The following is a 24,692-nucleotide window of genomic DNA, read 5'->3' on the forward strand; positions in this document are numbered from 1 at the left end:
ATCCATTCATCCATTCATTTTTACGATCCTAAGGTTTAGAAGGTGAATGATAAAGCTCAATCCATAAATTGAAGCATCATCATTGGACACTAGTATAAATAATTGATCCTATTTGGTAATGTTAAAAGTTTGAGAACCGTAAGAGTGTATAAATGCCTACTACAACGCTATTATCGAACTTTGAAGGAATATCGTAGAAAGTAACCTTGAAAACATAGGAGTCATTCGAAAGTTTCGCCCACGACACTGTAATGAGGAAGCAAGGCATCTACGATATAATTTAATTCCGTCGCGACTGGAAATTACAGTGTCTTGGTTAAGCTTACGTCAATGTCTCCGGCTCATTCTTTGTCTAATAGCTAATTGGGTGGGATCTAGTCAACATCAACAGAAAGCCACGGGTTAGATTCGAAACGAAACCATCTAAATTTCGATGGATTAACCAAAATCTTACAAGGAGAAAGAAATAAGAAAGAAGGCCAACATCCAATGTTAGTATTAAAATGAAAGATAATTACCTTAATTTGTCGGGATCGGAGTATATGGACAAGATGTACATAAAGAAAATCCATAAGGAATACCATTATGGAAACAATCCCACCACCATATTAATTCAATACGCTCAAATAAATCAGGAGTTTCATGACAAAACTGACTGGACAGGGAAGACCAAAGATTCAGGCAAATCCATAAAGAAAAATGTGATAAGAGCCTCGGTTCAGTCTTTGAAGATACATCATTGTCACACATCACAAGCATTGCAACGGACATGGTTTTCTCAACACAAATGTGAGATCTGATAAAAGCATTTCTATACAGGAAATATCAGCAAGCTCAATAAGCAAAATTCTATATTCGCAGGTGCCAATCAATGAGCCTGCTCTAGGTTCCGCTTCTCATTCACTAAATGAGGTTGTTTTGGGGGGACAGGAGGGATCTTGAATATCCAAAACAAAGGCTGGTGAGCATCTCAAGGCTTCCGTTGTTTCACTACTAGCAGGAAGCTTGATGGTCTTCATCTAGTAGTAGGAAATACCAGGAAGCCAGCAGATATGAGCTCAAAAAAAAATAAATGAGAACATGCTAGAAGGCTTCTCAGGCTGATTGACATCATCATCTTCTACAAATTTGTTCTAAGTTTCCACTAAATGGCTACAATCCTCTCAAAGTCAAAATGATTACATTTTAGCTGCTGATAATATTGCCATCCATCGCTGAACCCAGCTTTCTTTTGTCCTTGAGGATTTCACTCAAAGGTTTGGGACCCTGGAAATCTGCGGATGGGGTATTGCTTGAATATCCCATTTTCCCAAAGCCCTCTCCATTTTCTTCAGCTTTCCTCTTCTCTTCCTTAATCTGGGCAAGGGACTTAGGTCCTGTAAATGTAGTATATTCTCGAGTAGATATTCTCTCTCTTGAAACTGGTTTCCTTGAGTCTTCAGATGAAATATGCTGCCTTTGGGAGTGCCCTTTTTCCTTGTAATGCTGCCGAGACTTGGGTAGGCGAGAGCGTCTAACCCAACCTTGCTTGTTCCCACGATTTGAAAGAGTTTCATTCTCACTGAGCATTCCAATAATGTTTTTTCTGACTTCTGATGCAGATCTTCCTTGCAGCTGCTGGTCCATACCATGCCTTCGACGCCTTTCTCTGGTTCGACCAATCAGACAAGATGAATCATGCCTTCTTGAGAAACGGGTCACTGAGTGACCATCAGTTACCCGACGTTTTCTCAGTCGGTCTCGAAGATCAAGACCACTCCTTCCATTTACTGCTAGTTCCACTGGAAAATTTTTCCTTTTCCGGGGCAAAATAGGATCCAAAATTCTCTCCCTAGAGCACCCAGGAATATTTCTTACATGATCAGAACTATGCTCATTGTCCAAACAATCAAAAGAATCATATACCCTGTGGTCATACAAAATTTCAGCTTCTGGGTACATGAGATCATATTCAACTGGGTCTTCAAAATCATAACCCAAGAATTGACCGTTCAGCTCCCTGCCTTCTCCATCAAGAGCCAGTAAGTACTCAGGTTCATCCTCATAAACCAAGTTCTCTGAAATATTATCCACAAGAACATCAAAACCTGGGGATGATTCCCAGCGCTCTTCTGGTTCAATGGGGCCATCCACTTGCTCCTCTGAACTCTGATCTGTGCTTAGAAGAGATCTGCCTTGATTAAAGCCTTCAGCTGGAAGCAAGGAATCTGACCTGACTGCTGCAGCTTCTTCATACTCAGACATTGATATCTGTGGAGATGAACTTTGTTCAAAAGCATTCTTAAAGACCGATTTCTGAAGATCCTCTTTAGGCTGAAACTGTGTTTCAATTGCTGTGACTGTGGCAGTTTCTACTGAATTAGGCCGTCTTCCTATTAGCGTTGGCCCTGTCTCAGTTCCCGCTATTGTATTATTTTCTGGAGGGCGCGTATCATTGACCTCAGACGCTGTCTTTAAGGATTTCCAAGCAGGTGCACTACTGTCAGGACCATGCAAAAAGGAGCATCTTTCGCCTTTATTGCAAAACCCATTGTAGTAAAAATAACAAGGGGTATTGGTCTTGTTCACGGGTACGGAGGAGTTATGTGACAAAGTGACAGGCTCAGATGATGCTTCAATATGCCCATCCAATGGCTGCAACTAACAAAAGCTAGCTCAGATCACCTTATCAGATAACTAAAAGAGAAAAAAACTGTCCAACATCAAGAACACAACTGTCTAAATAGCAAATAAGGAAAATGAGAGATGGTTGAAAGAAAAGGTTCAAGACAGTAGAAGGGAAATGCATGTTAAACTTAAAATGTCATGAAATACAATGCTCTAGAAAGTGCTTAAGTAGCCAGCCAAGATCAAGGCTTCTGAAAACTACCCAGCCACCCCTTCTCTTTCTACCTAATACCAGCCGGCCAAAAAATGTTGCAACTCACAAATGGAAGATTTGAAGAGATGAAATCAGCATTGAAGTTTTTCTTAAATCCACCTCACATAAAATTCTTTGTCACCACTTTCATTAAGCCATCCTTGACTAGTCAAGCCATCACATCATCTATCTCATTCATTAGATCCTCATCTTCCTTCCTTTCTCCTCTATTCTTCTACTGATGTTATGATCATTGTGCCAAAGAACATCTGGCTATCTCTTGTTGCAGGCACTTGGAGCTGTCCCAGGAATGCCAGGAGGGAGAATCTTCTTCGCAGGTTGTCTCCTGCACCAACCATCTCCTTAGTCCAACTAATATCTAGCTTGCCAATCTAAAGATTTAAACACTAGACTATATACCAAATGTATCCTTAAAATGCAAAACTTATTCAATATCACTATAGAATTTAACTGTAGCTTCCTTCACTGCCCCAACTCTTCCAATAAAACTGCTGTCCATGATAGATTCATTCTTCTGTAGCCCTTTGCTAACATTTGAAAATTTTGGTGCTCTATGTTTCCTTTCTCAAGCCAAATAGCATGTGACTTCTACCAACAAAAAACACCTTTTCCAACTTTTTTAATTCTTCAGCTACTGAAAAATAGATTACATTACTCTAATGCTCTCTATCCTACATAACAACCAACCAGCCCCTGATAGTATCTCATTTTCATAGGCAAACAAAGAGAATGCATTAAGAGGTGCCTAAAAAGAAAGGTGGCACAACCCAAGTACACACTATGCATGCAAGCAAGACACAAAACACCAACAGACGCCATTGATAAGCTAACCAATCCCCATATTGTCTACAAATCCAAAAAATACAACATATGAGAACCTAAATGCCTACTTGACCACAAAAAATAGACTATAGAATCAAATCTTTCTACTCCATGCAAAATGTCTCCACTCCTTCAAATGTTCTTCTATATTGCTCTTTCCAGGTAATCCAAAAAATATAAAGGTTCCAAAAAAAGAGTTGTAACAGCTAAGGATTTATTTCAACCAAAAGGGGAAACACCTAAGACAATCCAAAATAGGGAGAAGATCAAAGACCAAAATCCAGATGTTCATTTGCAGTGAATGAGAATGTGGACTGCGGATTTCATTTCATCTTTGCATTGACAGCACCTACTGATGAAGCTCCATCCTTTCTTCATAAGTTCCCAAGCTGCTTCCCATGTAAGAAAAAAAAAAAAAAACACCTTAGAAGGCACTCTAGAGTTCAAATCAGCTTAGTAGCAGGAAAGGGGAAGGGCTCCTTAGAGACAAGGGATGAGCAGTATGAATTGATAGAAAATGAACCATTTCTATCAATCTTCTACACCAACTTAACCTCCACATGACTTGACACCTATAAAGGATTTAAAAGTTGCAACCAAGGTTTGAAATGTCAGGAAATATTGAATATTGGTGATGCCCAAAGTGAAAATCTCCACTGAAAGCTTGATTGTAGGAAAAATTGGAAAAAATCGACAAATATTGCTGATATATTGGGTCAGCCAATAAAATCGGTGATGTTTCCTTTGGCATATGCAGTGTCGTGAAAAATCATGGAAATTTCCCATTTTTTCAGTTGGTCAAACAACCCCTCACTGCTCACTTGCTTGGTCAAACCCTAAAAATCCCTACTTCTCCCCTTGCCCTAGTCAACTCACTCCTCTTGCTGGTCAAACTTTAAAAATCCCTAAAAATTGGTTTGCACTTTATAGAAGGGGGAATCGAACCCAAGGCAAAAGTTCACATTAAACCTTAGCAACCACTTGGGAGGATTCACACGTAATAATAAGAATGCACAAATGTATATATTTAATTTCATTATAAAAACAAAATATTAAAAGAATATTTTAATAAATTAACTAATTCTAATTATTTTATTTTTAAATTTTATTTAATTGATTACCAAAAATATAAAAATTAGTGACAAGTTTTTTTATGTCACTTATATTATAATTAAATATAAAAAATATAAATATTAAAAAACAAATATATATCATCATTTATTTTATATCATTGAATACATTAAATAGATCATAGTTTTAATATTAAATATATTTTCAAGTTGGACATATTATTATCAAATGTCACAATATTGTTGTTGAATAATATTTAATGTAACTTAATAATGAATATATGCTTACAAAATTCATATTTCATATCGACACACATGATATTATTATTATATATGACAAATTATATCACATATATCAATTTTTTCAATAAAACAATTTCAAAATATCTATTATTACTTCTTTTATCATTTCTTAGAGTTTTTCCCAAGCATTTCTATGAGTTTTGATCAATTTTTTTCATCATTTTTTTTGTCAAAATATCCACTAATATCTCCTAATATATCCTGATATATCCGTAAAATCCAAGAACCGATGTATCTGTGATTATCGATATTTTCATCTTTGGTCGCAACAAGGATTCTACTCCTTTCTAAATAGTTCCTTTGAATCTTTGATTCCAGCAATTCCCATCCCAAAAATCACCCACCCGAGCATCCTTTTGGACCATCATATTGAAGAGCTCTAAAAAATGATTCTTTAAGGGATCCTCACTACACCTGGGGTCATGCCAAAACCTAACTCTAAGATCATTCCCTATAGCAGATCATGTTTTAAGGAAAACATCAGCCCCACCTTCCCTCACGACTTTCCAATCCTTAGCTATAGCATCAATCCCCTTCCAATTCCCCAAGCTTCCCCACATCACCTTTCTCCAGAAGCTATCACGCGTAGAGGCAAATTTCCACAGCCACTTACCCAATAACACCTTGTTGAGGGGATCAAGGCTCCTCACACCCAAGCCCCCTATGGTTTTTTTTAGAACAAATAGGCAACCATCGTACTAGGTGAACTTTCTCTTCAAGAAGACCACTTCTTGAATCTCTTTGAATTCTTTTCAACATGACCCTCACCTTTCTAGACATTACAAAAGCCAATAATAAATAATTAGAAGGGTGGACAGTGTGCTTTTTAACAAAGTAAGTGTCCCTCCCTCGGAGAGAGATTGGCTTTTCCAAGAAGCCAACCTTCTCATGAATCTTTCATTACTGAAGCCCACACTGATAAGGACTTGATTTGACCATCCAATGTGATACCCCATATACTTTGAAGGAAGGTTTCTCCTTGCGCAACCCAACTCACTAACTAGAACCTCTAGATCCTTCTTATAGGCAAGATATCATTTTTCTCTAAGTTGATTTTGAATCCCAAAACAGTCTCAAAACATAAAAGAATTTACCTTACATAAAATACTTGCTTTATATCCACCTCACATAAAAGCAAAATTATCATCAGCAACCAGAAGGCGAGGTCCCAGACCACAACCTTTACACTCCACCACTTTAAACCCTTTAATGAGCTGCCCTTCTTTGACCACCCTTTGCAAAAAGCAGCTCAAAACTTCCATCACCAAAATGAACAAGGAAAGAGGGGATCTTCTTGGTTCTTAGAAAATTTGAAGGAAGATAAGAGGGAAAGAAAATACAGAGGAGAAATAAAATAAAAGAAAAAAGTGAAGAAAAAAAAAAAAGTTAAAGTTAATAAATTATTATTACATACCTCCTCAAACTCATTTCACTTACTTTTCCTCTTCTCTATAAAGATTAATTTAAAAATGTATAAGTTTCTAATCAATTTTAATCATATTTGTTTTATTTCTTATTTTCCATAGTAAAGCAAACATGAGAAAATCAGTTTCCGCAATATTTTCTCCTTTCCTTGGTGCTTTCGTCGAACCAAATATAGCATTAGATTTTGCAGGAAAAAGAGCACCAAATCATAAAAACAATCACTTATGGACTCAAAATTGTTTCTTTATCTACCATCTCCCATAAAGATGTAGCATTGGCCTCATCATTTTTCAAAACAGTTTTCTTTCATAGGCAAAAAGTGATGTTATTGATCAACACCAATCAAAAAGAGGGGCACCTATGTAAAAGGAGGTACGCAAAGTGCACCACACAGGCCAAAAATAAAACAAGAAGCAATATAAAAGAGGTCAGACATGGCCTATTTCAAACCCATTTTAACAATGACTCTCCTGTCTTTATCTCAACGGGATGTCCCTGGGCAAAAAGCAGCATGTCATGGATCTAATCATGCATTAAGCCTCCCCCTCTCCTCCAACTAGCCTCCAACAGGCTGAACCTTTGGGATTGGCATTGCCTTCCTATCATCACCTGAATACCAATCACCCCATCCTCCACCAAAAAGTGAAAAAGAACAAAAAAAAAAAAAAAGGTCCTATTCTCTTCTCGGTTATCTTTCCCTGAGTTAACTTCAAACAAACAGCTTTTGCAATTTAAGAGACTTTTTAACTTTAATCAGTTCAGCAAGCCTTGAAAGGGTAAAATCGTCAACTTTTGCTATCTTTCATAAAAATAATAGATAACTTTTGTTATAAAATATTAGTTCATGAAATATTTTCCCCAATTACAGCAGTCTTTGATCTAAAGATATAATCATCCATGAAAACAGGATTATTTAACCAGGCAACAGAGCAAACCCGTACGAGACTTGCACACTGCAAGGTGGATTGAAGGCCATCCATAATAATTGAAATTAAAGCTTATTTTATTGACTGTAAAAAATAAATTAACCTACATTCATGCAGATTAATGAAACAGAATATGAACCTACAGGATGTCGAAAAGCACAGGCTGGATTCAGACAGCTCCCACTCAACCAATACCAACAATCCCGTGGGTTGAGCCTTGCACCCTCACTGTGCCGATACTCACAATCCATTCCCTGAAAAAGAAAAAGTAAGTTATTCTGGATCACCATTAGAAAGATCAAACTATTATGAACCCATAATGCTTAAAAACTAATGCACGATTCTTCTACCAATAAAGGAGCAATACAAACATATACAAACTAAAATCCAGACAAAAAAAAAAGAAAAGAAAAAGAAAAAAGAGCAAGCCAATTTAGATCAGGAAAAGTACTACTTTCCAAATGCTAGGCCCTTTATGCCACGTATCCCAAAGTGAATAAAATGGCTTTTTGTCTCTTGAGCATATGAACTGTACATTTCTCTACTAAAATTGAACAATTTGACATTTGCAATTACAACTAAATTAAAGGAAGAACTATAAAATTGGATCTCCAATTAGTGCAAGCAGTAAACCATACAGCAAACTTCAAATTTCCAAAATCATCGGGCAGCCGAAAAGACAAAAATAAAAAGAAACGACCAAATGACAGACAATTCCGAAGTTAAATAACATGAGATTTCCACTAGTTCATTCATAACAAAACCCTAGATCAGAAACAAACCCTAGAGAGCGGCATCCTTCAAACGACTGGTTACAAGAACAGATTCCCAAACTAAAATTAGAAAAGAGAAAACAAATTGCAGCATTAGAAACAGAGAAAAACACCAGAAGCAAATCATACAAAGAAAAAGGAGAGGGAAAAAAAAAAAAAAACAAGTGACAGAAATTGGTGTTTCTGACAGGACATACCTTCTTGCAAGTGAGAGGAGAGGCCAAGAAGTAGACGCAATCAGTGTTGCGCTTCTGTAACTCATCCTCCATTTTCCTGGGACAATATAGTAAATGGGAAGAGAGAATTCTAGAGAGAGGGATCAAGAGGGTCCATCAACGTTGAGGGTGAGAGAGATGCTTTTGTTTTGTAACGTGTTTTGATCTGTTTTGGGTTTTATTGTAGCTTTTGGTGGGTTTTGAATCAGGTATTTTTGCACCTAGCCACCTGGAGTTTGGCGTATTTATGTATTCCGGGCCCCACTACTTACGTATTTGCTACTCCCTCTCCCACAAATGTGCGGGTATATATCTAATACACCATCTTTAAAATTATCAATCCACCGAATTGATATTCGATTAGTGTTCAACTTGAACTCACGTTATCTGCCGTGGGCAGTGGCAGGGATTAGGAAAAAAAATATGTATATTTTTGAAAAATATTTGTTTTACCTTCTGACCAAATAAGAGCCATTTGTTACGGTCACTAGGATTACAAACCAACCTTGACCGTTAAAGCAGCTGCCATTGATTTTCACACATTTTGCGATCCAAAAAACGAATCAAGTGGGTCTAAATCTCCTTCATATACTAGTGCTAAGCATTGTCTTTCTATGGCAGCAGACCAGCCTTAACCACGTGGGGTGGTATGTTTCAGACATCAATACATGTAATGGGAGAGGCCTAAACAGTTGGGATGATTAGCAGGCGTGCATTCTTGGTCTGAGATTTATCATCACCCTGTAAACATCCTACCAATGCAGTGTAGCCTCTGCAGCGCTCAGTGTCATAACTCAAAATGAGCGGGGGTGCTGCAAGATGTAGCATTTTTATGTTGGAAATAGGTTTCCATCATTATTTGATCTCGATCTATTGCCCTTTTGGGTTCCAGCAATCGCTGTTTCTTCAAAACTAATTTATTACACAAAATTTGAGTTCAATACTCCAGATTCTAAATGGCCTCTAGACTTCAAAATTTGTAAACCATGTCTTCCGTGTATCCAAGCTCTTTGAGTATGCCTGTGAGCTGCAATATAGAAATTTAGGGAACATGTTAGAGGAAGCAAACATCTGAGTAATTGGTCAGCACTGCTGAGTATGATAGAAATGCCCTCTTGTACCTCTCCTTGTGAGTAATCTTTTGCCTTATTACCAGATATATGCTTCATCATTCCAGGAGGACCACATACCTGGAAAAACAAACCAAGGAGATTCCAAGAGTCAGAATGAAAAAGGAAAAATCTCATCAATATTTTCACTCTGATAATTGAAAAATAATCGAAGCAAACGTGTTTGCTGATGGACCAAGCTTGTTGAGTAACAGACCGCACAGGTGAGGCCCTGTGATTCAGTTAGCTTCCTGGAGCCAGGAGCATGTGAATCACTTTATCTATAAAGCTGGTCCAAGTGTTAACTGCTTTGTTGGAAAGATTTCTTGACTATTACAATGGTTATGGTATTCTTTTATTGAAAGTAGTTGTTTTATGCCTCAAATGTTGGTCCAAAAAATAAATGGAAAAAGGAAAAGGATATGCTTCTTGGGTATTCAATGTCTTTGTTTGGTACATGAAAATAAGAGTGAAGTGAGAATAGGACTAGAGGTAATCAGAAAATCATGTTAAAGTGTAGGAATCAAAATCACTACAAAAGTAGGTTTTAGTTTCCATAATAATGGTTTTTTTATTCTCATTCTAATTTCTAATAAGTAATCCTAATGCAGTAATGAATGGGAAATGAAATGAATTTCTCATTCCCATTCCTATGCCTGCATACCAAACACACCCCTTAAATATAATTATTGTTCAAAAGGATGGACAGAAAAGATTAATTACTTAGACCATAAGTTGGGCATTAGGTTTTATCTTTCTAAAGAAACAAAATTGTGAAGCCAATATTTCTAACTTATATCCTCTTTTCCTCTCTGTTCCATTCCCCTCTAGAGCTCTTTTCAAAATGAGTGTGATGGATTCAGTACCAACCATTAGGTAAACTATGACTTTCCCTACATTGAGCTCTCCAAATATTCTTCCTTTTTTCTCTCAGTTCTTCTCTTATTTGATTTCTACATCCATTACTGCATGAACAATTCAAAACACAAATTAAACTCCTCTGGTTTTTTATGTTACCCTCTAGCATTTTCCTTGTTTTTTTTTCTTCTCCCTTGTTTACTTTCTGTAATGTGAAACAACACCTAAATTTCTTTGAGAAACATTTGAATTTCTTCCTTCTTTCCTTTATATATAGCTAAAAGTGTACCAATAGTATGATCTATAGGTAAATGACATCTATTCATGACATGATGCTGCCCGGAATTGTATTAATAACCAGCATATTAAAACTCAGAGACCATTGACCCAAATGATTATAAATCAAACAGAACAAAGAATTAAGCTTTTGGGACAGCAAGCTAGACCTTTAACCAGACCATTAACAATCCTAACATTTTCAATTGATCAGTCTATTTAAAGTCCCTAAAGTTGGAAGATTAATTTTTTTAAAACCAACAGATATAGGGACTGGAGCAAATAAATAAATAAATAATTGTCTGCAAGTTGTATTGGTACATTGGATATAGAAAAGATGTGATGTAAGGAACACCTAAAGCAAATTTGATTTTATGCCAAGTATTAATGAACGAGTAGAAGTGTGAAACTTGAGATGCTGGGACTTACAAGGATAAGAGAATCATCACTGGGAGCTGGCAAGCCTTTCACAACCATATCCTTTGATACATATCCAGTACCTCCTCTCCAATTATTTGATGGATTATCTACAGTGTAGAATATCTGGGATTTTTTCATGGAAAAATAAGCCTTTAACATGATATACTAAAACAGGAATCATACATTCATTTTGAAAATTTGGTACCTTCAAATTTGGGTGGGTAGCTGCAAGCATGTCAAGCTTCTTTTTGAGCAGTATGTCATCTGGGGATACATTAGCATAAATGAGTGATACCTGAAAGGATAAAAAGTCATAATTAAGCCACATTTTACGCAGTTGCGCATGTTGAGAGGGTATAAATAATGAATTAAGAAAAAAACACTTGAAATCAACAAACTACAAAATTTGCAACTATGTTAACTTTATCACTCATGCATGTATTTGCATAAAATATCCTTTATGTTTACTTCATATTAATTGAAAAAACTTTGTTCAAATCATATTTAGATTTAATCTAGAAATAAAAAGAATAAATTTGGGTTAGACAATCTGCAGATCTGGGAAAGCATTTTTAGTCTTTCTAGCACTTGAAAACAACCCTTTTGATAAAAAATTTCAAGTGCTAGAAAGATTAAAAAACGCTTCTTAGAATCACTACCAAACAAATACTAAATAGAGCTGAGGACAAAAGATAACAAGACAATAAGCTTACTTGGGTCTTGTCATCAGGATTCTTCAGTATAGCTTCAATGATCTGAAGCATTGGAGTGATGCCTGTGCCACCTGCAATCTAGATGAAAAGAATATATTTACACTTCAGATAGCAGCGGGAATCCTAATTTATTATAGATATACAAACAAAAAGCAAATATAAGTAATATGCTATTCAGTTAATCACCAAAAGATTGCTATCAACTTCAACCCCCACCTACCCACCACCACAACACCCATCCATGCCCTCTTTTTTTCTTTTCTCTTTTCCATTTCTTGGATTTTGAGAAGGGAGGCACATTTAAAGGTTTGGATGAAAATACCTCCTTTGCATGAAAAAGAGTAGCAACCTTCAAATAGACTAAGGTATGAGTGTTTGGCATGGGTGTGTCTAGGTGTTGGATTCATCTATTCCTCAAATCTTAAGACATGGAAACACATCTTATATATCTCAGTATCCAACTTTTTTCCTTCACACTTACGAAAAGTGAAATTTAAATGTGACTAGCATGCCTATCATCACATACCTCACTGTATCTATGCAACACAAGGTAGATTAAGGAAACATATGAGGGAATTTGAAACGAATTATGAAAATGTTCCTCCTGTACCTTACCTTGTTGCACATGACCATTAGGTAACAAAAATTAGTTGGACATGGTCCATCCATAATTATGTCACATCGTGTCAAACATGAGATTGTGGCCATGCGACATAAGTTGCAAAAATAAAGTTATAGTTGAGTCCAAGATTTTACAAAAAGTTTGTGCTTTGCAAAAAGATTGCTGATATAACATTTCATCTTTCTTTAGGAGCAATAGAAACAAATAGCAAAGAATCCAATAAAATTATTATGGACAGACTACTAAGAAAACCTTTGTAGTTTGGGATAGGTACTTGGAGAATCCATGAGGTATAACACATTATACACACTCTCTAAAGTTGGCATAGAAACTCAGGTTTGATTTTTCTAGATACCCTGCTCTTACCATGCCAATTTGTTTCTTCATATTTGGAGTATACCTGAGCTTTTCAATGGGCCTGCAAGAAAAATATATGTCCAGTACAAAGAAGATAAAATGGCAAATTATTGAATAATTCCTTGCAAGTTATGTTTACCCTTTCACTTCTATAATGTCACCCGGTTTCAAATGTGAGAAATGCTGACTCATTTTCCCTTCTGGATACACCTGCAATATCATAAATAAAAAGATAAAAACAAAATCAAAGTGAAAAGCAGTACAATATTGAAGCAAGGGCATCTTCATAAAAGTGTAAGCTGAATACAATCCAAAAACCAGTTCGTGATGCTATACCTTTATTAATAAATCAAAATAACCCTTGGAATCTGGATCTGATATAGGAGTATACCTGAACATAACACACACACATATAAATCAAGTTGTTTATTAAATAAAACAAAAGCTTATTATCTAAGAGTGAAAAATCAACATTCTTTCATAGCATTAATGGGTAAAACTCTACTGCCTGAGTTCTGCAGAAAAATATTGTAGATTTAAAGGAGGAATATCAAAATAATAATTTGAACACTATCTATTGAAAACTTGTGGATCGCATTCATCCTTTATGTTTCCAGGCCCGACATGTTTATATCATGTGCACTTGTGAAAAATGAGTGAACTAGAAAGACCTCACCAATGCATGATGTTGAACACATTAATGTCTAAAAGGCATAACAATGTTAAATTGAAACCTTGTAAAACAAAAATTAGGTATATAGTCCAAGATAATGAGACTGCCACACACTGATGAATTAAAACAACACAAATTTCAAGCCACTCCACCATTACTGAATCAAGTAGATTTAAACCAAAAAATGACATTTTATATGAAGCATATTAGGGTTTGTAAAGGAAGACTCACGGGCGAATGACATATTTTATTTTTCCTTCATCATCTTGTCCTATTGGAGCCCTGCAGTCACAACAATGTATGAAGGTAATGAAGCATAAACACAGTGACAGACAACATAGGGGACTCTTAACATGAGACCCATCCAAAAAAAGAATTTTCTCAAGGAACTAAAGTAGCTTCTTTAAAACAGTGGACTGTACCTCGTAAGAATGCATGAAGCAATGTCAAGACCCAGCTTGGCAGTAGGATCAAATGAAAACCTGGGATTTTGAGTTAAAAAAAAAAAAAAATTAGTTGCACATGGATGCTCAGTGGAAGTTAACCACTTCATTTCAATTTACATAACTATTAAATGAGTTTACTGAAATTTCTCCTTATCAACTAAACATCCATGTTGCATTTCTATATTAACTTCTCTTTTTCTTTTTTGATGGGTAACTTCTTTTTTCTGAATGGGAATTGAACTTGGCACCTCCCACATCCCCATCCCAACCCCTTGTCACTTGAGCCAGGCATCAAGGGCTATGCATTTCTATATTAACAGTTTTGCACTTTCTGAAGCATCCTCTCAGTAGCCAATCTAATCTGCTCCAATTAAAGCCATCCAAGGCAAAAAAGTATGGTTCATTTTAACAAGGCAAAAATTTAGAGCACCATTGCTAAAAGGCATGCAAGGGCCCTTTCGAGAAGAGCTTTCTGCAACTTCACTTACTAACACTAGAAAGCAGTGTTGTCAAAAGCAGAGGCACCATTGCTAACACTAGAAACTAGAAAGTACACAAAGTTATGGAGAAACACAAACAACAAATAGGCTCACATACATAGATGAATTGGCAAGGTTTCAATATATTAATTAATAAGTGAGCAAGGTTTATTCAACTAGTATAAATTTGAAAATGTATGAGCTTAGAGAATGACCTGAATAATTGGGTATTGTGGCTGACACTTGCAGTGTCTTGAAGCTTAAATTCAAGCCATTTATCTGGATTTAGTGCTGAAAATACATAAAAGAATCCCTTGAGCCATGTATAAGAAAGAAAGGGAAGAAAATGATATAACAGGATTCTGGGGCATTCAGCGTCAAGTTTCACTTTGCAAATGCTATAACTACCATTTAATCTTGGAGCACCATTGCTAAAACTACCATTTAATCTTGAGAAATTCCAAACCACCCTTCTTTTATTACAATCTTGTTTAAGAAACATCTCATATTTCATATTATAGAGAGAGAGAGAGAGAGAGAGACCCACCAACTTTTGGACCTGCATTTTCATTAATTTGATCTAAATGAACCTGTAATTAGAAAGCACAAAAATACTTTAGCTATTAACTCAGAACAGGGATAAATTGAATAAGATTATAAAAGACTTGCATACATTGGTAAACAATAGTGTAAATAAATTTCTCATTTGAATACTCAAACACAGAATGCCATACACAGTCATTGGATAAAACAAATTTTCATGCTTGGATAAATAACAATCTGAGACAAAATGTTATAATTTTCAATCAATTCACAAGCAAAATTGAAACAAATATGGATTGGAGGGCGTTTTAGGAAAATTGGGTAATATATGGTACATTAGCTAAAATAATTTTTTTTTATTAAATAAAAAAATAAACTAAGAGTAAGAAAATGTAAAAGTTGACAAGAAACAAGGTCTGAATCTGAGACCCAAATTCATTACATAACAGCATTAATGAAAATTAGGAAGAAACGAGTGTCGGAACATCAGAACAAGCAAGGTGCCAAGAAGACAGGAAAGGAAAAAGTTTAGACAAGAAACGCAGTCTGAATCTGAGACCCAAATTCATTACATAACAGCATTTATGGAAATCAGGAAGAAACAAGCACCAGAACATCATAACAAGCAAACAACAAAATAAGACAGGAAAAGAAAAGAAAAGAAACCATGTAGCTTAATATAACCATACAAATCTCAAACCATTGGGATATTGTCATTTTACTTTTCTCCCCTCTATCTTCTAGTAACCAAATGGAAACATAAGAGAAATCCATTTTTTCATCTCACAGCAACCACTCTGGCCAAAAAAGACAAGGCTTATCTAGGCGTAACCATGTTTGCAAACCCAAACTGGACCAGACAATGGAGATGCTAAAACAAATGAAAATTCAGGTTTCTGGGTTCTGGAACCTCTGGTTTCAAGTGCAATTTCTGTGTACTTAGTGCACACATGTATACTTCCTGTGTACTTGGTGTAGCCTTTTTGGACTCTTTAATATATCTTTTGCCCCTTTGCCTATCAAAAAAAGAAGTGCAATTCCAGTGCATACAGAACATTGAAGAATACATTTTGTAAATGAAGTTATGTATGTTTACAACAAATGAAAATTTAGAAAGAAAAAAGAAAAGAAAAGAATAAATGCCTATCAAACAAAAAAAAAAGCAAAGAGAAGAAAAGAACAAAAGTATATGCAAGGTGTACATAGAGAAGAAGTAACAAAGCCAGCCTTAATGAGCCTAAGTAAATCAATGAAGCTTGAAAAGGCCAGGTGTTAGCCCCTGTTTGGTGCACACTCCAAATGGTCAGCACTTCAGCACCAATATTTTTTGACTCCAAGGTTGAGTCTTTCATGCCATAAAAGGCTCTTTTGTTTCTTTCTTTGCACATGCACCCGAACAAACAGTGATGACCCAAGCTCCATAAAACTTTAATTCCTCTGGAATCCAGATCCATCAGCCAATCAATAAAGAAAGGCATAGATTTCAGCACCCAACTAATGAAATAGCTCCTGCTTTTATTTAACAAGCAGTCTCGCTTTGATTTCTTCTAGAAAATTATAGGATGTTAAATTGAATGACACATAATAGATCAACAGAATAGCTGAAAAAAGCTATGTTATACGGGGATTTTAAAATGCATGAAGAAAGGAAAGAACTTAATCCTAATTTACTACAATTTCCATTCAATACTTTTTTGAATTGCTTATTTCTTTAATGGAAATTTCAACTCTAGTTAAGTACCTCAATTGGAAATACTATCTTACATATACTCTTCATTTTGCCCATATAGAAGAAAAAAGATTGGAACCTATAAACTAGTTTAGTCATGTATTGTGTTCTAATAGTTAGCCTATTAGGGGTTAGGCAAATTTGATTGCCAGACATGCCTAAGCATCCCATACATGCATACTACAATGGTGCTAGCAGGAAAAAAAATAAGACCACATGAAAAGTCATATTTTTATCATCTAGCCTCTATAAGAGAGCGATTGTCTCTCACCTTTCTAATGCCGATTCTTCTGGTCACATGTTGTAACAACATTAGGGAAGTTACTAGACACACCTGTAAAAGCATTTAGTGGGATTTTCACTAATTCTTTTGATAGTTAGAAGTTCATCTCTATTGTTGTAGTTCCCATACAAGGCTAGATTTTACATTCTGTGTTGCATGTGGATTTAGCTTTTCTGCAGTGAATGATGTAAAGTGTGAACTGCTTGTGATGTGGTATTCGTTGTCACTATCACTCTATCACTCTTTACCTTATCCATCAATTTTTCCCCTTTTTCATAGCACAAGATCCTGGGATTTTTGTGGGTTAACAAGATCTTATCAATTCACCCAATAGTTTGAGCTGTTTCTTCCTGATAACTTGACTTATAGAGGCTAGCTTCCCACAGAATTAACATTAACAGACAATCAATGAGAGAAAAATACAACCAAAACCAAATGAAAATTTGACATCAAGCAATCCAACTCAGTCCTACCAAAAGAAAAAAAAAAAAACATTATCTTGATCAAATAACTAACCGACATCTCCAAGATTTCATATTAAATTCCGATACCCAACTTCACATACAATCAATAGGCTGGATTTCAAGCCCATTGCTCCCATTGTCCCAAATTCCAACTTGTCAAACACAGCTTTCCTCAAATGTGACTAGTGATAAAGTGAATATCTATCCTTACCCACGAACATAACAACAAATCAATCAAATTTGAATCAATCCGTTTCAATTCACATCAACTTTAACAGATCCATCACTCCAAATAAGCCAAAATTCTCATTTTTAGCATCTACCTTCCAGGAACCCCAATGAATACGCCATACAATCACAAACATAATCTTAATAATTCCTTCAAAAATTATTCTGTTAAAGAAAAAAAAATAAAAAAGAAAATTAAACCTCACATTGCATACAGGATCAATAAAACCAAAACCCGGGAAGAACTACCAAAATAAAATTTACCAAATTCTCTGAAGAAAAGCAGTAATATGAGATTCCACCAGAAACTGCTGCAATTGCTCCAAAGGGTATACGGAAATTGCGTGCACCGGACTTGGGTTGACCACCAAAGGCATTGGTGAATGCGACTGGGGCGGCCTTAGCGAGTCTCTTGAAGAAGAGCGCCATTGCGATGGAGATGACAGAAGCTAGGAGGGGGATGGCGTGAAGTGAGGGTTTTAAAGCTTTTAGAGTGGAGTTTAAGCAGTGGCTGTGATGGATGCCAACATTTTCCACCGTCGATTTGAAGAAGCTGTAATGAGGTTGGGTCCCACGACCGTGATTTCAGCATTTTTATTTCGAACAAAGGGTGATGATGTGCGCTGTGATGTCTGTGATGGACGAGTGAGTGAGCCTGGGATTCCATGATCTCTGATTTGTTGTTAAATTACATAGTATTTATTTTATGAATTCTGATTAGTCATCACCAATAACTAACGTTATGTAAGGTAACCATTTTCGGAAATATTTTTAAAAAATATATTTTGAAAACTGCTGCCTAATATTTTACATAAATATTGCCCCACTCCATTTTTGGGTAATTTGAGTCGGACATTAACGCATAAAATAAAAATTATTTTTCCTAAAATCCTCTTTCTATGAAAATAATTTTTTTGAATTCCCTTTTTATTCATATTTCATAAATACTACATATTTACATAAATCCCCATATTAAAAAAGGAGTATGATAAATAGTTAAATTATTAATGAAATGATTGGATTCCATTCAAATACGCTCAACTATTAACATGGTAAGCAACTGTTATTAGACCAATTCAAAACCTAGTATAAAGAAAAATAATAATTTTAAAATATTAGAAAAAACATTTTAAAAACAAATCCATAAGAACAAAATTTTACTTTTCAATCAATTTGTTATATTTTGAATTTTTTTAAAAAATAATTTTATTTAAAATAGTCCCTAAAAAAAGTAAAAATAACTTAAAATATGTTTTAAAAAACGTCATATTTTCTCTAATATATATATATAAGTGTTTTCAACTTTGAAAATAATTTATTATTTATAGAGTGTATTTGATAGTGATTTTAGAAAATATTTCTAATATTTCTAACAATTGAATAATAAAAAATTTTAAATGTTAAAAATGTTAAAAAAGTTTCTTAAGATCGCTGTCAAATGGACTCTTATAGTGCATTTGATAGGGATTTTAGGAAGTATTTTTAATATTTTTAATACTTAAAAATTGGTATCTTTCAAATATAAAAAATACTAAAAATATTTTCTAAAATTACTGCTAAATGCACTATCAATTCCCAAACAAGCCGTAAGTCACCACGTGGACTTTGGCAAGGTTTGGAGTTCATACGGGACGCGTCCATCTCTAGATTTCTGTTGATGATTCTTCATGCATCAAGTTCTCAAAAGACAATGAAAGGAAGTTTCCTGGGTATGCCGTTCACGCATGTGGGCGGAGGCCGAGATCCTACGCTATTCTTTCTTGGCTCCTTTTCAGGGAGCCAAGAAACAGTACTTGCAGAGATGTGCATCATCCCTGTAGTATTAAGTTCTAAAAATCTAAAAAATGTTGATGTAGCATCTTATTCCATTGGGGAAGTGGAAAAGTATTGTGTTTCTCTTTTATACAATTGGGGGAGCGGAAAGACAGTGATGTGTGGGAAGATCATCTGCTCGAGTTTGTTTGAATTGACAATGAAATGAAATTTCTTTACAAAATATAATAGTTTTTAGTTTTGATTTTTTATTATGCAAAGATATTTATATGATTTTTGCATGTAACTAATAACTTTGAATTTGGATAATTTGTGTTTTTATTTGCATTTTAACTTTATTTCTTTCATTTAACAGTTTTCATTAACAATGATGAAATATTATTTTTTAACAAATTCGAGGTGCAAAGTGTTGTGTTTTGCATATGACGGGTAAAATGTATTTAATTCTAATATTTATTTTGATTATTAAAATTTATTTTAAATTTATTTTAATTCATTAAATTAACATATTTATTTTTATTGATTTTAATTAATATTTATATTTTCAATAATATTAACAAATAAATTTATTTATTAGATATTCGTATTTAAAGTATTATAAATGTATAAAATAACTATACAAATATTTATTATAAAATATGAGTTGTGAATATAAAATAATTTGAAATTAAGAATAAGTTAATTATTTTGACTTTAAATTGTAATATTAAATTATTTTACTAAAAATACTTAATCTACTTAAATTATTAAGTCATAAAAATTGTGTTTTGATAGTATTTTTACTCAAAGTATTTTAAGTGAAAGTGTTTTCTTTTAAAGTATTTTTAGGAGAATGATTTATGATATATTTATAAAAAAAAAATTCTATAAGTAATTTTTTTAATAATGCAAGTAAATTTTTTCAAAATTTTAAAAATGTTTCCTAAATTTTGTCAAACACCTAATTTATTTTTTTCAAAAACACTTTTTAGACCAAAAACAAATCATTGTCAAATGGATTTTAAGTTGTTAAGTTGATTACTAAATCCCTTTTTACTATCAGGAGGATTTTATCTATTATTATTATAATTTGTAAATAAGAATGCAACTCAATATTTAAAAATATCATAAGTTCAATATGATAATATCGATCTTTTTCCTTTGAGAAATTCAAATTTTTGCAATTAATTTTGTAGTTTGTTTTTGTAATATTTTATTTATATTAAGCATTAATTAAAAAGTAAAGAAAAATCAATATGTTGTTATGGATTTGCATTTATTACGTGCATCCCCACTCAAAAGTGAGACTTCCTTTTAATTTGTAAAAAATTGATTTATTTGAAAAAAAACTTAAAGTCAACCACTTATTTTAGTTTTTTTAAAGGAGAAAACAAAAAATAAAAAAAAACAAAAAAATAAAAAAAAAACTTGTGTGACTTCTTATTTAAAAAAGACATGTTTATGAAAACCGAATTCAAATTCGAGGGTAAGATTACTTGAAAAGGTATCGTGATAAGTCATAACACCCCTCTAAGCTGATTGGAGCCAAAATATGTGCTCTAATGACACATTCAATATGATTTGTGCATCAAATGACATTCAAATCATCCAACTTGACCTAAATCAATGCTAAGGCCCTAGCCATGAGTTTAATTTGTACTTTGGAGACTTATCTCAAGTTCAAGGGAAGAAAATGGTATAAGTTGAATCACTTTAGATCTTGAAAGATCAAGAAGGGGTTAAATGATGAAATAAGTGAGTGAGGACTCATGAACCAAGAGAAAATGCAAGATGAGGATATCATGAGTTTGAAAGATGAGAAATGACCATTATGGAATAAAAAAGAAGGCAAGAAAACATGGGAAATGAGGCATGAAGCAAGATTCAACTGCATAGAAATTTATAACTCAAAAATCTGATTGTAATATATGCTTTGAATTTGAGGACAAATTTGGAGTACTTTACGGAGTCCATTTTATACATACTATATATTGTTTTGAAGCTCAGGAAGTCAAAAGTCCAACGCTTTAAACGATGTGCAAATCAAATCTAAAATGAAGAAGTTATGACCATTTGAAAACAACTGCACAAAGCTAAAGGGTCATTTCGAAATGATTTATAAATTCAACTTATGAATTCGAAATCCACTTTAAAATGACACCAATTTCGAATTCACCCACTGCTACTTTGATGTTTCACTTCCTCTACCTCGAGAATTGCATCTAAGGCACTCCATCAGCCCTAAGTGGACCCCACACTTCTAGAAATCACCATTTTATTATTTTTTTAATCATTTTTAGGTAATTATTTTTTTAATAAGTGGCCAATGAGAGTATGTCATATGTTAGGTAATTGATGATATTATATAAACTCTCTTAGCTCTAGGTTTTAGGGATCTTGGATATTTTTTCGGAGAGTTTGACATTGAAAGTGGAAGAAGACAAAAACTTTGGTTTTTTTTTTTTTTCCCTTTATTAAATATATTGTTTTAGGTTCTTTTATTCAAATTATGGATTTTTACCCTATTATGGATTGCGAATGTGACATCACCCCCATGAGAGGCTAAAAGCTAATTTGGAGTTTGAAGCATGAAAGCTTAAGGGCTAGGAAACCTATAGGGACAATGGGTAAATTATTATAACAATGAGATTAATTATTAGTTGGGTGACAATTTATCATTTTTTTTTATTATCCTATCCTTGTGAGTTAGTTTAGGAATGATGCGGTAGGTTATTACCCGATACTAGTGATTCTTGGTAATTCTTTATCATTAGTTATCCTTGTCTTCTCTATCATTATTTGCCTCAAAACAAAGTTATAAAGAGTAGGAAGGGTTAAAAAGTCAAATCTTAAATTGGTAATCAATTTCATTCACTTGATGATTTTAGGAATTTGTTTTAAAAAGGAAAAATTAGGTTTATGATGCAATTTTGAATTATAGAACTCAACTTGATCGTGAGCGGCCAAGGATCCCAAAACCCTAAGATCTTATTACTTAAAAGACCCTTTGTTTTTTTAATTTCTATACCCTAGGTTGGATTGTGGAAAACCCTAAACTTGAATCAATCGAATTTAAAATCAATATTCATTTTTTTATTAATTTAATTTATTTATTTTTACTTAGTTTCACATTATTCACATATTGTTTTTCACTTTAGGATTTTAACAAAAATAATTTATTTATTCTAGTATTGACAATTTCCATAAGCTAGTCCTTGAGGACAATACCGAGAGTACTACAAAAGTCGTAGTGACTCTTTCTCTAGTTTTTCTTGATTAGAGTTGCTACGTAAAAAATGCTAAGTATTTTGGTACAATAGAGAATTTCGGTCATAAGTTCGTATACATACAGTCTCTACTAAATGAATTGAAATAATTGTGATAATTAATTAATTAATCATGAATACCGATTAAAGGAACAAATCAATATACAAAAAAAACGATGAATCAAATTATAAAAATGCACAAAATAAAGACAAGAGAATTATGCAAAATGATTTATTCAACTACTTTTTAAAAAAAATACATTTCAAAAAAATAGTTTTTAAGAAATTTCAAAGGATTTTATTAAAAGCAATTTTGAATTAATAATTTCAATTTATTTATTTACAAAAAAAATTCAATTTATTTTATTCAAGTGATTTGATTCAATTTCATTTATATTCAATTTTCAAAAAGGTTATTTACACTTATTGTATCAAAAGAATTTATTACAAAATTTCAATTTGGCAATAAAAATCATTTTTACTTGTTTTTACTAAGTATGAATGAATTTTTATAACTTTATTTAAAAAAAGTATTTCGATTTAATACATAAAAGTGATTTATATAAATTATTTTAAAAAATATTTTTTTTATAACTTTGCAAAAGAATTTTATTAAAAAAAAACTTTTATAGCTTTATTTACAAAAACATTAAAAAAAAATCCAATTTTATTAATACAAAAAATTTATTAATAGAAAAAACAATTTTTTACAAAATTAATTACAAAAAGTTTTAATCCCTTTTTTATCTACCAAAAATGATTTATTGTTTGATTTTATTAAAAAAAAATTATCTAAAAAAAATTGTTACTTTGTTGGATTTAGAAAAAAAAAAAGTTTATTCAATTTTATTAGGACTAAAAATAAATAAATAAATAAAATCATCCTTAATTCTACAAAAGATATTTCAATTTAAAGGTTTCTAATTTAGACAAATAAAAATAAAAGATAAAATTTGAAAAAGGTTTATTTAATTTTATTATAAATAAATAAGAACCGATTTTCCAAGTTTTATTCATGAGAGCAATACAATTTGATTTTTGAAAAACACAAACTTCAAAATTTTATATTTTGTTTAAAGAGAGAATTTGACATTTTCACAATTTTATTTAAAAGAATGAATTTTACTTGACTTTTACCATAACAAAAAATTTAAGATTTTGTGTAAATAAAAAGCAAGTCTCTTACAATTTTTATTTAAATTAAAATTTGCTTAACTTTTATTAACAAAGGAAATTTGTAAAGAAGAATTTTTTTTAATAAATTTAAATAAAAATAAAATTTAATTTATCTTTTATTTCAAGACAAAAACCTTTTCACATTATCCAAAAGGATTTTTGTTTAATACTTAGTAATAAAGAAAATCTTTTACAAATTTTATTGGAAAGAAGAAAAAAAAAATTCCTTAAATAAATAAATAAAATACAAATTTATCTAAAAGGAATTTGGCTTATCTCATATTTATTAAAAATAATTTTGACAATTTCAAATTTATTAAAAACGTAATAACAAATCATAAAAAATATGTATTTATTTTTTAAAAATAATTTATTAGAATAATATTTCAATATGTTAAAAAGAGAAATTTCATTTTATTAAAAGAGATTTTTTTACTTCATTTTTATTCTAAATTTTTTTTTCTTACTTTTATTAAAAATCAGTTTTTCAATTTTTTATTTTGAAGAGTTTTATTTATACAAGAAAAATTTTTTGATGTAATTTTAGCAAATGATTTTTATTTATTAATATAAAAAATACCTTATCAAACAAATATTTATTTAAAAGGATTAAAATTTTATTCCAAAATGAATTTCGATGCAAAGAAAAAATAAAATATTTTTCAAACATAAAAAAACATTAACTCTAGGATTATTCTACCAATAGAGGGATAAAGCACAAATAAATTACACTTTTCATATATTTTTCATTAACAATAAATAAATAAATGAACAAAGGCTAATCGAGCATATCAAATACGAATAACAAATAAAATAAATCAATGAATAACAAATTAAATGGATATACACAATAAAAGTCTAAATAAGTCCATTTACATGTATA

At 32.6% G+C, this 24,692-nt stretch overlaps 2 protein-coding genes across 5 annotated transcripts; both read right to left on the bottom strand.

Moving 5' to 3' along the window:
• Positions 1-656: 656 nt before the first annotated feature.
• Positions 657-8,890, bottom strand: LOC117924968 (zinc finger CCCH domain-containing protein 34-like). Of its 4 annotated transcripts, XM_034843725.1 has the most exons (4): positions 8,398-8,890; positions 8,210-8,260; positions 7,535-7,681; positions 657-2,634 (listed from the first exon to the last, which is right to left on the bottom strand). In XM_034843725.1, the coding sequence occupies exons 2-4, from the start codon at positions 8,222-8,224 to the stop codon at positions 1,186-1,188; spliced, it is 1,611 nt and encodes a 536-aa protein (XP_034699616.1). In that variant the 5' UTR covers positions 8,225-8,260; positions 8,398-8,890; the 3' UTR covers positions 657-1,185. The 4 variants fall into 4 exon arrangements, with proteins under 4 accessions (XP_034699616.1, XP_034699615.1, XP_034699614.1 ...); XM_034843724.1 differs by lacking the exon at positions 8,210-8,260 and having other exon boundaries at positions 7,571-7,681; XM_034843723.1 differs by lacking the exon at positions 8,210-8,260 and having other exon boundaries at positions 657-2,640; positions 7,571-7,681.
• A 333-nt stretch (positions 8,891-9,223) lies between these two features.
• LOC117924970 (NADH-cytochrome b5 reductase-like protein) lies at positions 9,224-18,090 on the bottom strand. The gene is made up of 13 exons (XM_034843726.1): positions 17,880-18,090; positions 14,916-14,958; positions 14,584-14,659; positions 13,866-13,925; positions 13,675-13,725; positions 13,107-13,161; positions 12,910-12,980; positions 12,780-12,831; positions 11,792-11,869; positions 11,284-11,373; positions 11,088-11,201; positions 9,537-9,605; positions 9,224-9,442 (listed from the first exon to the last, which is right to left on the bottom strand). Exons 1-13 carry the CDS (start codon positions 18,042-18,044, stop codon positions 9,386-9,388), a joined length of 981 nt encoding a protein of 326 aa, XP_034699617.1. The 5' UTR covers positions 18,045-18,090; the 3' UTR covers positions 9,224-9,385.
• Between the last annotated feature and the right edge of the window lie 6,602 nt (positions 18,091-24,692).

This window comes from Vitis riparia, chromosome 11, assembly GCF_004353265.1.
Source record: "Vitis riparia cultivar Riparia Gloire de Montpellier isolate 1030 chromosome 11, EGFV_Vit.rip_1.0, whole genome shotgun sequence".
Taxonomy (NCBI): domain Eukaryota; kingdom Viridiplantae; phylum Streptophyta; class Magnoliopsida; order Vitales; family Vitaceae; genus Vitis; species Vitis riparia.